General features: G+C 41.4%; 1 protein-coding gene across 2 annotated transcripts in view; it reads right to left on the bottom strand.

Annotated features, from left to right (window-relative positions):
* Positions 1-15295, bottom strand: part of fam184ab (family with sequence similarity 184 member Ab) — a 126816-nt gene extending 111521 nt beyond the window's left edge. The window contains exons 1-2 of one of the 2 annotated variants that reach the window (XM_017456767.2): positions 15254-15295; positions 14458-14611 (exon numbers count right to left, since the gene is read on the bottom strand). In XM_017456767.2, coding sequence (XP_017312256.1) covers positions 14458-14592 — 135 coding nt within the window. In that variant the 5' untranslated portion in view covers positions 14593-14611; positions 15254-15295. The other variant, XM_017456770.3, reaches the window with a different exon arrangement.
* Between the last annotated feature and the right edge of the window lie 3210 nt (positions 15296-18505).

The following is an 18505-nucleotide window of genomic DNA, read 5'->3' as shown; positions in this document are numbered from 1 at the left end:
GTGTGTACGCACGCATAGGAGGGTGAACTTGCTTCATCACATTAGACACAGTAAAGAAATGAAAAATCCTATGGAAAGAGTGTAGATCTGTGCGATATGCCTGTTCATATTAGGCCTGTTGAATTCCTTCGCATTTGAATGAGAATTAATTAGAAGATTTTGTGCTTTGAACGCATTTGAGTATCAACGAGGCTATGATGTACTACAGTACTGCCACAGAAGAAGCGGACGTTAGCAGCAGCACTGCACTATTCGTTCATTTTATATTACAAGTCCTAAAAGTTCAAAATCATATGGCTTTTCTTAAGCAAATAATAACAACCGGAAGCAACATCAAAACTACAACGTTCAGTCTGAATCCCAACTTGCATCCTATTCACTAGAACAGGGTTAGAGTTAGGATTAATTATGGATAAATACGCAACATAATGCCCTTTATGCCCAATAAAATGACACAGAAATACTGTATTGTCTCCAATGGATCCATGTTGTAAACTGTTACCTACTTACACATAGTTTGTTTGTTTTTTTGGGTTCATAATGAATAAGAAAACGACCCCACTCTAACCCATTCGGAGATCATTTAGCCGATAAGCTTAGGAGACGTGTAATTTTTATTTATCTAAATAACATTATATCAGAATATTAAAAATGTGAATAGCTTCTGCGTCAGTAATTGTATTCTGACAGCCTCTTGTCCATTTGATAAAAGTACTTAGGATACAGACATACAGTTCAGAAAACTATAGACGAGACCTTAACTGGAATATGTTTTGCATCGTGTTGTTTCTCGACCATAATAGTACCAATAAAGAAAAATCACGCCAATATTTCATTCCAATTCCACTTTACTTATTGAAAAAAAAAAAAAAAAAACCTTTACTGGCAAGGTTAACGAATTACACGTTTCCAGTGTGAAATAAGATCTGACTTTGATCGTCATGGGAGCATCGTCCTCATCAGTTTCCGTCTCGTCGCCTGAGGTAAAAGTCACGTGAGGCCGTGAGCACTAGCCTCGTTGTCGTCTCTTCGCACAACGGATCTCTGTTCATGCTAACGTTGGTGTGGAAGTAATCGCTAATTCATCCAGTCAGTTCTTTTGGCAAGATTTCTTGTTATTAATGTCTGTCGACAAAATGAATCGATTAGATACATGTCCGGTTCGCTACTACATGAAGGTATCCAACAACTTGATCAAACCAGGAGAAAAGTACACTTTGGCTAGCTAGGTTTCACACATCTTTAGACAGACTGAGTGTTGGTTCAAATGGCTCTCCATTCAACATGATCTTTACAGATAGAAAGGTTACATTGTAGCCTAAATCAAAACATTAACACTATTTTGCTCAAATATGTTTATGTTTTCTTGAAGTAGAAATGTTAAAAGAAGCTCGGTTTTGGTCAAATTTCTCGTCTTTGTTGGCTGTTTTCCAGAATTTGGTGACATCTGACGGGTTTTACCAGGCGGGCACGCAAGAACGGCAAGACTGTCTTATACACATGCCACTGCAGAGATATGGAAATATAATAAATAAATAAATAAATAAATAAACAAACCGTTATACGGTTTAACAGAGAGGTCAGAGGTGAATGGGCAGACTGGCTCAACAGTGAACAGTAACTCAAGTAGCCACTCTTTACAACCGTGAGGAGCAGAAAAGCATCTCGGAATGCACAACAGAACGTCGAGCCTTGAGGCAGACGGGTTACAAGCGCACAAGTCCACATCAGGTTTCACTCCTGTCAGGAAAAGTGGCCATTCTCCTCGGATCAGCGAAACGTTTCCGCCGACAGACCTGGGTGTTTTTTGTTTTTCGCACCAGTTCGTCGAGGAAAATCGTGCGACGTGTGTACAGGCAAGACAAGAGTCCGTTTCTACTCGTTAAATGTGCAGCGAGGTCCCGATGACCACAGAACTAAATCTATTACAGGCTTTAAAGGAAGACCGAGTATCTGTTCTTATGCATCTTTTACCAACGGATCTTCATCTTGACCAGTAGACACACACTCGGCAGGGCTAACACAGGGTTAAACGGGCCATCGTTTGAGATCTTAAGCACAGATTCTTTTTCATGGAGCGAAAGCGCGTGTACAGGGGAATAAAAGAGCATCGAGTGAGCAAGGCTTTGATGTTCGACATGTTCCGACCTGCGCTGGCATCCCTTGTCCTGCGCTGTCATCGCCTCAACGTGACACGATCGCTCTCAGGGATATCTCTACGAGGGGATTGCTATTCTACTACACTGAAGAGGCAGGGGAAGCTGAGGGGAAGGAAAGAGCGCTGACAAACAAAAATCACCCGCCAGCGTACGCCACTGAGACTCTTCATATTTCTGCTCAATAAAAAAAAGAAGAAAAAAAAAAAGGTAGATGTGATGACAGAGGAATAGAAGTGGAATGCAGAAAATATTTCTTTAAAAAAACAACAACAACAACAACTCGGTGACATTCATACGGCTTACAGTATTGCGTAAGTAAGTCCAAATCTAGTGAATAAACTACGACTCGTGTATTCTACGCACATACTGAGATTTAACACGATCAACACTGAGCCGTTTTCATCTCCATGACCTCAGCCTTATCATACGTGCGATTAACATCGATGTTGATTGATACAGCACGAGGACTGACTTTTATATGGATAAAATGAGGAATTACACTTATTGAAAGTGAGCTCTAAGTGTAGTAGATTGTAATAAGTTGGGTCAAAACATTGTTATTATTCAACGAATTAATTCAACGAATCAAAAGTGAGAACTCAACTAGCCAACATCCTGTACACATATGATTCATGATTTGAATCTTACAATATTTAGAAGCTTAATGTGGCCACGTTAAATGATGCGCACGATTAATAACATTCGTAGCCTAAGAGTCAATTCGGCATTTTTCATCAGCTTCATGCTTTCCGCCGCTGTACTACTAGGTCAAACTTGTAATTTATCATGAGTTTAATATCAATACCCCTCTCACTGAAGTCCCCCCGAGCAGGGTGTGTTAACATTTTAAACTTCATCCAAAGTTTTGTTCTCATGCTGTGTCTGAACTCGGTCCTTGCCAGTCATGCCTATTTTGTTTGTTTTTTTTTTTTGTTTTTTTTTTAGAGACTGAAGCCAAACACTGAGCCGAATACCTATTAGCGAGTTTCCCCGAGTCCCAAATCGAAATGAAATTTGTCAATTTGATTACATTTATTATTCTTAGTACATATTAGGGGTTGCATCAATATTCACTCGTCGAAACAACAGACAGGCAAACAGTAAAGAAAGCAACATAAACCTCATTAGTGTGGAAATATTTCAGATGCAACGTCTACATTGTGTTCTACACAGAGAAAAAAAAAAAAAGTCTTCTTCTTTTTTTTTTTCCTTTTTATTTAATGGAATGTTATCATTTTCATACCAGTTCACAGAGTTCGAAGCCAGACATGAACAAGGTGGAAAAAATTTGCCAAGGCGCTGCTGTAGTAACATTCTCCATCCGAGCGAGGCATCTCATTGAGCTATAAGGAGGTCTCTGCTGACGGACGTGAGCTTCCATGCTGCGCTCGGTTCCGGAATGAAATATTTCGGCTTTAACTCTAGGTCATCTACATGAGTACAAGAATTGCTGTATCCTTAGACGGTGTGATTTGATGCAAAGATGTGTTATTTTGCCGATTTATTGCACTAGTTTCTTATTTTCATCGTGAACAGCGTTGTATTGATGTTTGGAACTTGTGTATGGCTTTTAATTGAAGTACAGTTTGATGTATACGTTGCTCTTGCGTTTAAGGGCACTCAAAATATACATATATAGTATCAAAACATCCTAAATCAGTTGTTGTGGTAACGACTATTTTTTAAATGACTGGTAATAAATTAACAGCCATGCCACTCCTAGTACATGCGCTTTCGTTAAAGAATATTAAAATCAGTATTTCGTTTCATTTATGTGCTCATGGGTTTTCTTTAGCTTTGCGATTTTTGTTTACGTTAAGCTTTTTGATATATTCCTAAAATACATCCATTTTCTATACTGCTTATCCTACAGGGTGTGGAACCTGGAGCCTATCCCAGGGAGCATCGGGGCACAAGGCGGAGTACACCTTGGACAGACCGTCCTAAAATACAATGAAAAAAAAAAGAAATCCTTAAATCAAATCAACTTTTCAGCTTGTAAACATTTACGATGCAAAATCCACCGAGTAAATAACCTCCACTCGTTTAAGCTTTCCCAATTTTGCACTGAAAACGCCGACTAAACATGGCTGAACAGTTCTGTCAATCGAATGAGTGCATAGCCTTTACCCCACGCTTAAAGTCATTTTCTTTTCTCTATTCGACGTAATGTTTAAAAAATATATCAAAATAGATTTCGATCATGTACACCTTCACTGCTTGCTCGAAGTGTAGAGTTACACGGTGATAGGCAACGTGGCAGCAAACAGAAACACGGCTCGAATTTCAACACGTTTTACCATGCCGAACACGTCTCTGCAGCCAGACGGGAATTCTGATGTCGTTTGCATGGCCTATTGATCGGGGTGTTGAGCTCTCACACGCTGGAGAATTTCTTCGCCTCTGTGCTGTCGCCGGATGAACGAGTCATCGATAACAAAAAAAGAAAAAGAAAAGAAAAGCGTTCTCGGCATCAGTACTCATTTGTCCAAACACCGAACGCGCTAATCATTCTCCTGTAAAGCGCAGAGTTCTCTAAAGCGCCGTGACACGGCCAATTCCTGAAAGCGCGATGCAAATAAAACGGAATTGAAACGCTTGTTCGGCTCCTAATTCGATCGCCGCGCCGCTTCGCACCGTCCCGGGGTGGGGGGAAGGAAAAGGTCTCACGTTTTGGTCTCGTTTTCATTTATACACTGATGTACAGCCTCATGATGATCCGAATGAGATCTGACAAGGATTTATGAAAATCAGAGACGCTCCGTCAAGGTTAATGCAACTCGCTACGTAATAAACAGTCACGTCCGGCTCTGATGGCTTGCTCGGCCTGTTTTCAGCTCTTCACGTTAGCTTTTGGGAAAGAACTCGTCATAAATCCTCTAAGCCCAGCAGTAAAGCTGCAGAGAAACGCGATTCTGAGCAGAAGAGCTCAGAGTAAAGTGGCTCTAAAATGACTCATTTTGTAGACTAGGATGCCTGAAAGCAACAAACAGAGCATTATATTTAAAACCGTCTGTAAAAGTGAACTTTTTTTTTTATAAATACAAAGGTTTAGGGATTTGATGGAATATTTGGGGGGGGGGGGGGGGGGGGTGTTTGTTTTACCAATAATGGGTAAAAAAAAAATTGATTAAAACTTTTGATCACCGGTACTCATAGAAACTAGGAGTAAGAAAAAACATGAGATTTTTACATCCATCTCAATACTTTCTTCAAAATGACTTCGCATTGATGCATAGATCTCTACACTCAGACAAAAACAACGATTCAAATACAAAATGTGAAGCGAGTCATAATGAAAAGTAAGTAAAATTACATCTACACCAGTTCGGTGGTGTAATATAAAAGTGTAGGTGTAGCAAGTCCTCTGCTTTTAGAGCGACTGTGTGGGCAGGTTTTGTGAATTAGATGGATAAAAAAATAAAATAAAATAAAAGAACCGGATGAGATGCACGATGCACGTCATGCCCGAGCTCTGTTCTACCGAGATAAAATATTTTTAGAAACACAAAAAACATGCGAAATCTAAATGCGCATTTCCATCAGGACTTGGAGGGGAAAACGATCTTCTTCCGTCTCCTGCCAAACAGAAGACCCTCAAGCAACTGGCAAAGAGAATTTCCAGGTCAAATCCAAGTTTCACAGCAAAAGATTTGTGCCTTAAAGCTGTTGTTTAAAACGTGAAGCTGATTATCGTTTTACTTGGTGCTTGAACAGACACACAGTAGACTTCAGACGACCGATGATGCTATCAGGAATCGCAAATAATGCTCCGCGGCTGTCGAGCCGGACGATTTAATAACCCTTTCTAGCGGTACGCTGGCGTTCCTTTCCCCCGGCAGAATGGAAATCGACTTATCGGACATTTCGAATCAGTATAAACAAATGAATTATTTTACTGCTGCGAGTGTGTTATAAGGTTAGTCGGGACACTGTTGGGTTTCTGTGTGTAGAGTATCGTGACTCTGTGTTTAGCCGCTGGTGAGTAGAGCGATGGGAAAGGGGAGGAGTGTGAGCCTGAAACAGTTCACACCTCTCCACATACAGGGCTAAAACGGACAGCGCAACTACAGCTTTTTCCGATTGTAAAACACTGCCCCGAGTGCCTACTTTCATATGAGCCATTAACCAGTACTGTGGAGTGTGACGTCACAAATAAATTCAATACTGAACACGAAAACAGCCGCCAGTTTATTCCGTTCTAGTTAAACGTCTGTTGGAATAACGTCTGCAGCTGTAAGAGTGACGTAAATAAGTCGTATCTCGTAATATGCGTGGGGACATTTTGTAATGCTATACAATCCGTCCGTACAGGAGTTCGCTCGGAGTTTTTTTGGGATCGTCGCAGCCAAAAATGCTCGATTTTGCTGCGGCTTTTTACAAAAAAAAGTGTTTTTTGCTGAAAACTACTTGAATTGCACTGTTTTAACGCTTTTTCGCAGTGATGCTTGCTGGTCAGTGAGACCTTTTGGCTTTTCTCGTCACATGAAGCGTCTTGGTCCAAATCTGTGGACAATCTGTGGGAATTTTGAAAAGCTCCTCTGAATATTGCAGAGTTTGCACTTATATAATGCTTTTATCCAAAGCGCTTTACACCGTGTCTCATTCAGCCATTCACACACACACTCACACACCAATGGTAGCAGAGCTGCCATGCAAGGCGTAAACTTGCCATCCGGAGCAACTTCGGGTTCAGTGTTCTGCCCAAGGACACTTCGGCATGTGGAGTCACGTGGGCCGGGAATCGAACCTCCAACCCTACGATTAGTGGCAAACCGCTCTAACACCTGAGCCACAGCCGCCCTAGCCACCTCTACCACCTGCTCCACAGCCGCTTGCTTGATTTGGCATTAACGTCTGCCATCAAAAATCCTTGAGGGACTGCACAATCCTTTATAGCCATAATGCCTGACTTCAGAGCAGAGCAAATAAGCATCAATCCCTGATGCAGCTTAGCGTCCGTTGTGCCAAACAGCTGAAGCCATTAATGAGTTCACTCTCAAAGCATGAGTGAGGGATTAAACTAAGAAAATGAAGCGTGCTGTTTACCCGGGTGGCCTCACTATACAGTAATTCAGTAAGTTTCTACGCTAAGGAGAGTAGTTATAGATAAAAACTTGTTGCGTTTATTTACACGCTCCATTGGACTTACCTCGGAAGTGGTAACTCAGGACATGCCGTTTTCAAGCAGCAAAGTAGGAAAACCCTTCGCCGTCTCCGTGTCTGCCGCTAGTTAGCAACAACCCAGCGCTCTAGCTGTGATGAGCGATGTATATTTACCTCCTCAAAACAGCAAAGTTACAGTTCAATGTTATAGATTTAAACAGGCCAATATGTCAATACATTTTGACTGATCTAAAGCAAATACTTACATACACACACACACACACACACACACACACACACACACACAATAACTCATTTTAAGGTAAAGAAGTGCTACTTTGTTTACTGTTCATGATGACTGTGAGCAGCCATTTTGATTTCATGTCACTTCCTGGACACCATCCTCAGTTCCTGAGTAGGTTTTCCCTAAATCAGAGGTTGGAAAAATGATACATTATGACCTTTAGTTGAACTCGGCAACGGGCCCGACATCAGTTTTGTGAGCGTTCCAGTGCGTTAACAGATAACTGATTAGACAGCGACTAGCAGCTACAGTCGCACCTTGTAACCGGCTTCTGATAATCTTTGCGGAAATGCCGTATTATGTACTCGTTGCATATTTCTGGTCACGCCCCATCTTTTTTCTCCCCCAAGACAGCTTGGTTGCCGTCTCCACCAATTCTAAACCACTATAACCGATGGTTAAGGGGCACGATAGGACAGTGGCGTCTTGCAGACGATCTCACAAGCCTATCATACAGCCTATACAAAAAAATTTTTTTTTTTTAAATCACAATGTATAGTATCTAGATTCAACAAAAATACACAGGTGAATCGAAATCTAAAAGGCATTGCACACTTTTTGATGCAAATGTGGAAATGCAAATGTAATGGCGTTATACACAGCTACGCTCAAAATTGTCTCCGGAATGACTCTTAATCCCGTCTCCGATACTGGCAGAGCTGAAGAGAGCAGCTTGAAGAGAATGTACTGTGGTGCATGAAGTCCTTAAATGTCAGAGAGGATTACTGCAAATACAGTTATTTCCTCTCAGTGTTTGGGGAGGAATGAGTGGGAGGGTGGAAATAATTTCATCTGGGTTTGTGTAGATTGTGTAAAAACAAAACACACACACTCACACACACACACACTGGATTCTATAGCAATAAACAACTCTTCATTGTGGGGCTTGTCGCGTTCTTTCACAGAATGAAAGTCATTACTGCGTGTTCTGTGAATGAGAAAGCCGTTTCCTAAAGAACACGGTACAGCCGTCCTGTTGCGTTTCAGAGCTTTATCCCTACAGGCCCGAGGCTTTGGCCATCTGCTCGGCACCATGTCGGCCTGTATTCCTCTACACGATACCACAAGGGTCATTTTTTTCAAACCCTGGATTAAGATGATCACAAAGTGTGTGGCCTATTTATTTATTTTTGGTACATTTTATATCTGATTTCACACAGAGAGCCAGCTGGCACTGAAGAGATCAGGCAAAGGCGAGACGTTCTTGATGAGTAAAGTGTTCTGTTCTTCATCTCAACATGGGATTGTTGATGAAGATGAAGTGCCGAACGTGAGTGGATGGTCTCAGCCGAGTTGGGAACCTAGCCATGCTACGATCAGAGCTGGAGAACATGACTGGTCCTGCCATCTGTCAATCTGGAGGACACAGGGCTCTTAGCTCATGTGTCTCGTCCAAAAGTGTTCAGCTTTCCTGTTCAAAAAGATTCAGCGCCGTCACCTGTCTCAAAGGAAGCACCTGCTAGCCTTCGTTCTTCAAGGTTAGTTATCGTGTTATTGTGAAAAAGAGTGAAGAACTAGCTAGTGGGTGAAAATCCCAAGGGGCGCAACAGAAAAGCAGGAGATTGTACATTCGAGTAATGATGATGTCACAGCCATCCATGGCTGGGAGCAAAATTGGCCAAACTTTCTGGGCTTGCTAACAATCTCACGGGCACCAACCAATCACGAGCCTCTGTGAGCTCATGTACATGAAGGAGGGTGGACAGTGTTTACGGTGCCCTGTTAAGCAGCAAAAAATATGTTCACGTGTATCAGAGAAAGCTTGAGTTAGCCTTCACCCTCCCAGTTGGTAGCTGAGAGGAGCTGGCTGTTGGATGGAAGAAAAGAAAATCCAAACGCATTGCCACATATTTAAAAACCAAAAATGAATCCAACAATAACACTGCACAACGTCCATAGATAGATAGAAAAACGTTACTCAAGCATAAAAAGTGGGATGGTCAGTTGTTGTCCAGACCGCCTTTTTTTCTTCATGTTCAGGCAAAACACAAAACTGACACGCCCACATTTCAGGATGACAAATCCATGTGCGATTTGCTCTATGAACACGAAGAGCCGGGACACTCTTGTATAATCACCGCACCTCAATCCCTTATAAAACCTCTGGGATTATTTGGAACATCCAGCATATTTCCACAGATAAGAAATAACAATAAAAATGGTCTCCGGCAGTTTCTCAGGAGCTACGGATGCAAAAAATATTATAAATCATTAAAAAAAAAAACGAGTCTGACATTATCGAATCGGCTAGCGCCGATTTCACTTTGTGTCATGGTTTTGTAGCTTGCTACTATTTAAAACCAAACCTGATGGAATCTAAAAACCGACATAAGGCTAGACTAGTTCATGAGCTACCATTGTAGCTATGTAATTCATGCATATAAACCTGATGTTAGTGTGATCAGGTGGAATATCGGCTTCGCTAGTTCGCACCCAGTCAGTGGGACATTGAGCTAAAACACTCACAGTTACGATCACTATACAGATAAGGAGAGGTATTACCAAGTCTTTTGAGAAGGAATAATCTAACACGTGACTAATGTTTTTTGCCCAGGGAGCTTAGGTAAGCATTTCTGCACTTGCATATGGAGCATTAATACCCAACGCATGCAGAACTGCAGTAAGACGTTCCTTAGCGTTAGCGTTACTAATGAAATCCTGGCTGAGGACGAATCGCAGTTCTCTGAAGGATCAGCGAGTTTAGTCAAGGACCTGATAATAATAGAAAGGCCTGACAGGAATCCCCCAGAGCGACAAAAGCGATCACGAATGATCAGAGATGTCGTATAGCGTCACGTTTCATGTTTAACAAACCGGTCTACGCAGGCTAATGGTTATTAAATGTTAAGTGTTAATGTACACGCGCATAACTTGGTACTTTGAACGCTGTTCCAACAATAACCTTGACTACTCTTGGCAGCCTGAACTGCTTGAGGGTTGCCAAGTTTGGCAAAAAACAGTCCAACCAGGGACACGACATCATCTATAATTTGTCAGCGCGCAGGCACGTGCAACGAGAGCAAGTCCATAAAGACAGCCTTAAAACAGAACAAAGCCTAAAGCCATGCTTTGAATGAAATACAGAGCGTGAGACAATCTGCTCTCGGAGCTTTTCCTTCGCATTACGATCATATCCTCCCATCTATTTTTAGCAGATTTTTTTTTTGCGATTTTCATTCTTTAATACCCTTCTGAAGCACTGTTCATCCATAACCGTAAGGATTTACTGGTCATCCTGGTCAGCTGAGTCACAAAGTGTGAGTAAAGACACGACGTGCTGTATGGCCGTGCTGAAGGTTCACGGTATAACAGATTGAGTGAGAGCCAGAATAGAGGTGTTCAATTCCACTATATGAAAACAACAACAACATAAACACCCCTTTTGTGGCTGGCTCATCCTCATATAGAAGACGCACAAACAATGCCTTACTGCAGTCCAGATTATTTACAAATACTTGTACATGGTATTTCGGCAAAATATGAGTGGAATGCAAGCACACGAGTGTTCGGGAGTCACATGTTGATGAGCTAAAATGACCATCAAGTTTGAGATTCTGTGCAGTCAGATGACAAAACTTCATATAGAAATAACATACACTGTCCAGTTGCAGTGATCCGGTGCCCACTGTAGCCAGGAGTGGAACCCGATGTGGCCTTCTGCTTCAAGGTTGGACATGATCCGAGATGCGTTTCATGGTTGTAAACAGTGCTTATTTGAGTTACCGCAGCCTTCCTGTCAACTCAAACCAGTCTGGCAATTCTCCACTTTATTAATCATTACAGCACGGTGAAATTCTTTTCTCTTACCCCAGCATGTCAGGAAGCTGGGGTCAGGGTGCAGCCATGATACAGCAGAGAGGGTTAAGGGCCCCCCATTAAATTTTGTACAATATTTTCCAAAGCCCACTTAAAACGTTAGCAAGATTTTTACATTAAAACAAAAAGCACAATTTAGCGGTAATAGGCTATTTTCTACCCTGCTTTTGACTCTATGAAACACTCCGTTTTAATAGGCGTGCCACATTCAAGACTAGGAAGTAAACGCCCACTGCTATGATTGCATAATTTCCAACGCCCATGCCATTAGACGTGTTTTGAAAACATCCGACGTTGAAAAATGGAAACCGGTGAAATTCAGCCATACATGTTTGAGCCAGAGTCGTATCCAATCTAGTCGGCACGGCATCAACTTCGGTCTCTGCGTCGAACTGCGTCTTCGCTAAAATGAAGCGAACAAACGAACGGTGTCTTGCTGATGCGATCTGGAACCTCGAGAAAAAATTTCATTCGTCCACGCTTGTTTAATACAAGGAAGGCGATGCAAAGACTGTGTTTTTCCACAACTTGGCACTGCACAACGTCTTGTAATCCTTGGAGGCATCTCTATTGTTTTGTTGCTTGAGTAATCCTGTGTATGCGTCTCTCTTGTATTTACTCACCTCCTACTACGTGCGCGAATCTGTGGGCGGGGCTAAAGAGCCAATGATGTAGAAGTAGGCGTTGATCTTCTGCAGAGGCAGTCTTTCGTCACACTATGACGTCATACTGAGACGGAATATGAAACGAACCGTCTTGGCAGCTTGAACGACGTCTTGTACATCGAAAGATCGAGGAAAATTTTGACGATTTCTCAAGTCATGAAACCATAAACTGAACCTGCATTTGCGCTGCGCTGAACGGAAAACTGCATGAATGTGCAGGTGTACAGGTGTTCCTACTGAAGTGTACAGTACAGACACGAACGGGGGGAAAAAACGTATCGTGAAACTGTTAAATATAACGATTGGTGTGTGTGTGCTATTCTTACCAAAATGTTTCATGATCATGTACAGTGCCCTCCACTAATATTGGCACCCTTGGAAAATATGAGCAAAGACGGCTATGAAAAATTGTCTTTATTGCCTTTTCTCACAAAAATACTCTGCTCTCATGGACAGCAAACAACTACAAACAACACAGGTTTATCAAAAAATATATCTTTTTTAAATATAGGTGTGCAACAATTATTGGCACCCTTTTAGTCAATACTTTGTGCTAGCTCCCTTTGCCAAGATAGCAGCTGAGTCTTCTCCTATAATACCTGATGAGGTTGGAGAATAAATGGCGAGGGATCTGATACCATTCCTCCATACAGAATCTCTCCGGATCCTTCACATTTCGAGGTCCACGCTGGTGGACTCTCCTCTTCAGTTCACCACACAGGTCTATGGGGTTCAGGTCAGGGGACTGGGATGGTCATGGCAGGACCATGAATTTGTGGTCAGTAAACCATTTTTTTGTTGATTTTGATGTATGTTTTGGATCGTTGTCGTGCTGGATATTTATCAAGGGTGCCAATATTAGTGGCGGGCACTGTAAATGTCACATTTACAGTGTTCCAAGACTGCAAATTTCAACTCTTTCGAGAATTCTTTCATGGATGTGCGATTTTTGTCTCTAAATGCAAAATCGGGCCAAAAAACCTACAACGTAAAGCCGCTTAGAAAAGACAAGGAGTCCCACAAACCTGATTTCATCATATGAGCTATTTTATAGCCCAACAGCATGCACGTATTTTTTTTTTATAATGGAAATTTACCTTCACTAACACACCTGATTTAATCAGATTTAGTACATCAAAGCAAAAGGAAGACCAAACTATGCATAGCTGTAAACCCACACCTGTGTTTGCTTTGGTTTATACAGTATACGAGCGCTAACCAGCCCCTCCAGGATTTCGCAATCGTACACTTGCAGAAATCGACGCAAAAGAAATGAATGCAAACGCCACAATATTCGGAGGAGCTTGCAATTTTTCAAAATTACTGCAGATTTCCCGCAGATTTGGGCCTGGACACGTCATGTGACATCACAACGCGCATGCATTCAAAGCCCAACAAACATCACTCGTTTACCAACAAACATCACTGCGAAAGACCGCGCCAAACAAGTTCATCCTATTGCAATTTCGCCAATTCAAGTACAACCCCAATTGCAAAAAAGTTGGGACGCTGTGGAAATTGTTCAACAAATTGAAGACGCAGTTTTCCGCAGATTGGTGAATCATTTTTTGTGTAAAAAAAAAAAAAAAAGATGTAATTGTAAGTCGCTCTGAATAAGGGTGTCTGCCAAATACTGTAATGTAATGTAACCTCTGTCCATCTTTACTTCTGAGAGACTCCGCCTCTCTAAGATACTCTTCTTATACCCAATCACGTTACTCACCTGTTGCCAATGAACCTCCAGCTGTTTCTTTTTAGTAACACTTAAGCGTACTTTTCCAGCATTTCGTTGCCCCCGTCCCAACTTTTCCGAGACGTGTTGCGGCCATGAAATTCAAAATGACCTTAATTTCCGCTTAAAAAAAACGGTACATTTCCTCAGTTTAAACACTTGACACGTTTTCTGTGTTCGATTGTAAATAATGTACGGGTTGTAAGAGATTTACAAATCATTGCATTCTGTTTTTATTGACATTTTACCCAGAATACCAACTTTTTTGGAATTGGGGTGGTATTAGAGAACGTAGTCTTAGTCAAGAGATTCTGAAAGGAGGCCGAGCACAGAGCATTCGGCACCACCATCCGAGGGAACATCTTTCGGGAGAACGGCGTTCCAGTACGGTTTCAGAGACGTGTCGAATGCCTGCTGAGGAGATCTGAGGCTGTTTCGGAGGCTATGTGACTGCTCCTGGAGAGATGATGCAACTTATATGCGCTTACACACCTGAATAACGATGAACTGGATGAGCTTTGGTCCTGTCATTGATTCAGTCTGGAGGCAGTGAGGAAGTGTCCGTGCATGCAAATGATGGACAGTTCACCTCTCCAACCATCACACACTCTCTCTCTCTCTCTCTCAAACACACACACACACACACACACACACACACACACACACACACTCTACCTTAGTGAGCTGTGCGATCTTCTTGCTCATCTTCAGATGCAGGTCCTGTGTGTACTCCATGGCCATGCCTGATCCTGAAGCGCTGTATTTTCCAGCAGGATTGTAGTATTGCTGCCATCCAGCTCCAGTCGCCATCTTCACCCAGTCCTTCTCCCTGCTCTCAGTGTGTTTAAAATCAATGACAATGAAAGATGAGGTGATGCTCAAGTGATCCCCACCTTATATATCCAGCCAAAGGAATTCAAATGCAACGAGAACCTTCCTTAATACCAGTCATGTTTGTTTTTGTTTTGTTTTGTTGTTTGTTTGTTTTTTTTCTCCCCCTTCCTGGCTAATATAAACCCAGTACTGCCTACACATTAGACATAGAACCTATTTTAGTCAATTATTTACTCAATGCGGCGTTTATTGTCGTTTATTTTTAGTTGCTAGAACATTCTGTTCGCTGTTTTTAACGGTAAAAACGGACGAAGCGAGCTAGCACCGGAGGAACCCTGCTACATCCGAGAGCCTTTTCATCTCTTTAAACGCCAAATATCTTCAGGCTTGTATAATGACTAGAATGAGGTTCGTTTGCTGTAAAAACGCGATACAATCCGAAATATTTCGACCTCTTTTACCAAAAAAAACCCAAACGTATAGAAAATGTAAATTAAAAAAAGAAAGAAAGCGAAGGAACGTAGAGAACCCGTTCAGCGCATTAGAGTCGGTTGAGTGTGTGACAGGCTGCGCGCGCGGTTGCTGCTGCTGCTGCACTGACTCTGTTGCCATGGTTCACCTCAACAGTTTACCTTACCTTCTCTGGCGTCACTTCCGCCTTCCTCCCGCCTCTATGAGCCAGCAGCCGTTAAACATTCCACTTCACGTGCCAGTCAGGAGAATTGACAGCGTGACCAGCCAATCAGCGTGCATACGAGGCGGAGGCGGGAACTTTGTTTAAACTGTCAATTTAGTATACACTTTGATAAAATATTACTGCACAAGCGGCTCTGTAATGCTGTAAAAGGATGTTTATTTGTTTATGCTGAGTCCACGTGTCCATTTAAATCGACGCAAATGTATTTATTTAATATACGCGTCGCTTCGGGTGGGCGTGGTCTCGTCCAGGATGACTCTGCCCACATCCACAGGGTATGAGGAAACAATGAATGATGGTTTGATGAGGATGAATGTAATGGGAACCATATATTATGCTAGGACTTGTTTACATACGGTTATATTTACTTTATATCATATAAAAATATATTTTATGTTTTGTTTTTAATTGAATATGTTTATTTTAATTACTTCAGGAATAACTTTTTGCTTGCTGCTGTAATCTGTGAATTTCCCTCTTGGATAAACATCCATAATAAACATCCATCCATCCATCCATCTGTGGTGGCTCAGCAGTTAAAGGCTCAGGGTTACTGATCAGAAGAAGGTCAAGGGTTCACGCACCAGCACCACCAGCACCACCAGCTGCCACTGTTGTGCCCTTGAGCAAGGCCTTCTCAGCTCCAGGGGTGCCGTATCATGGCTGACCCAGCCATCTGACTCCAAATTCCCAACAAGCTGGAATATCTATCTTATGCGATTTTGGAATAAAGTGCACTGCCGTGTTAGAGAGCGTTCAGCACGACCATCTGAGTGAACGTATTTCAGAAGAACAGTGTCCATCGCTCCAGTGCAGTTCCAGAGACTGGTGGACTTGTATGCCGAGGAGCACTGAAACTGTTCCGGTGGCTTGCGGTCACGTTATGATAACTTTTCTTTTAACCTGTCACCCATTTGTAGATCTATCATTCATTCATACATTGTTTCATTCATACTTGTTTGTTCAAAGGGTTATGGTTGCTATATGGTTCATGCAACAGTGATGCAAATGCCTTCAAATGAAGGCTGACATTGGGTCTCTTTTAGCTTTATTTATATTTGAGTGTAAATATTTTTGTAGGCCCAACTGAACAAAACAAAAAAAATCTATCCAGATTTGATGTTGATTTTAGTTGGTGGTCATATATTTAGTAGTTCTGATATTAATGGCGGGAGGTCTAATGTGTTGTCTTTTAGGTTGATTTTAGAGCTTATAATGGATTTTAATTGTAGAAATTCAAGGAAATGTTTATTTTCTAGTCCATGTTTTTCAGCTAGATATGGGAAAGATGCAGAGGTGTTGTTTTGATATATGTGTTTAAGGTGCGTAACGCCTTTTTCTTCCCATGTGGCGATGTTTGTTATCTTAACTGTGTTTGTGAAGTCTGGTTACGCCATATGGGAGTGTATCCAGTTAGTTGGAGTGGTGAATTAATAGTTTTATAAACATTTCCACCAAGCTGTTAATGTTGCTTCAATTGTTGGACTTTTGAAGCAGGGGTGGCGTTTGATAGCTGTACTGACGCAGGGTAAGTCTGAGATACTAATTTTATTGCACAGTGCCTGTTCTGTATCTAGCCAATTCTCATGTGTCTGACTGGGCTTTATCCATCGATTATATACTGGAGTTGGTTAGTGAGGTAATATTCATGAAAGTTCAGGGCATCAAGTCCTCCATGATGTTTGGGTCTTTGTAAAGTGGTTTGTTTTTCCAGTAAAATTTAGTGATACATGAGTTGAGTGATTTGAACCAAGAAGGGGGAGGTTGAACTGGGATCATTGAAACTTTTGGCTAATATCGTCATTTTTACGGATGCTATTCTGCCTATGAGAAAGAGGGGGAGATTTATCCATCGTTGGATATCATTATCATATTTATGGGATTTAATAACGGGTTAAAATTGAGTTTAGGTGAATCAGCTTGGTGGAGATTTTGACACCAAGATAAGTGATGTAGTCAATGGTTTTGTGTTCTATTTTTGCTGTTTGGATCCCGTTAATATTTACATTTTGTCTTATCGCTACGGCTAATGGTTCTATAAAACTGGCAAATATGGTTGGAGAGAGTGGGCGTCCTTGTGTAGTGCTTCTGCGTAGGATGAAACTTTTATTCGTCTGATATTTGTCCGTTAGTGATAACTGTGGCCTTTGGTGATGTGCAGAGTATTTTTATACAGTGAATAAATGATTCACCGAAACCTAATTTATGAAGAGTGGTGAGTAGAAATTTCCAATTCACTTTGTCAGAGGCTTTCTCTATGTCAAGTGGTACTCTTGCTGATTCTAGATTCTTATGTGATGTTGTAATGTATCAAGTTAAGGAGTCTACGCATGTTAGTGGTTGACTGTCTGTTTTTAATGAATCCGGTTTGATCTGGAATGATTATTGAAGGGATAACCGTTTCAATGCTATTCGATAGGGTCTTGCTTATTATTGTTGTGTCTGTGTTGATCAGTGATCAAGGATGGTAACTAGAGCGTAAAGTGGCGTCTTTGTTGGGTTTTAGGTGAAGTGGTCTAGGGAAAGTGCTTGTTCTTCAGTTAATTTTGGTAATTTGATATTATTTAGGAATTCATTAATGTCTTGTGTGTCCAGATCTGCAGGTGATGTATAAGTATAAGTTTTAGAAGAATAATCTAAATGTATTATTAATTCCCCCTGGGGTTTATATGGTCTTTCCTACTGACTACTTGATAGTTTGGTATTATTGTTTTTTCTTTAGTTCGTTTTATGAAGTTTGCTAGGAATTTTCCAGATTTATTATTATATTCAAAGTTTCCGTGTCTGAATGTCTTTGTATTAGGAATTCTTTTGTTTTTTCTAATATTTCATTATATTCTAGTTAGAGTCTCTTTAATTCCATTCCTGTGCTTTCTGTGGAGTTGATTGCCGCTAAACGCTCTAATTCCTTAATTTTTTGTTCTAAGTTATTTCCATTTTCAGTACATGGGATATTATTTCTCCTCTGAGAACGGCTTTTCCTGTTTCCCATAGTAGCGTTGGTGGGGTTTCTGGTAATCATTTATTTCTATGAAGGATGCAGGTTCTCTTTTGATAGAGTTCTCACATTCCAGATCTCCGAGCAGTGATGTGTTAAAGCGGCATCTAAAAACTGTCTTTGGAAGGTGGTTTCTATTCCAGGTGTAGGATACAGGGGCATGATCACTGATTGCGATAGAGGGAATTTGTGTG

Source organism: Ictalurus punctatus, chromosome 25 (assembly GCF_001660625.3).
Source record: "Ictalurus punctatus breed USDA103 chromosome 25, Coco_2.0, whole genome shotgun sequence".
NCBI lineage: Eukaryota > Metazoa > Chordata > Actinopteri > Siluriformes > Ictaluridae > Ictalurus > Ictalurus punctatus.
This window is presented reverse-complemented; position numbering and strand designations above follow the sequence as displayed.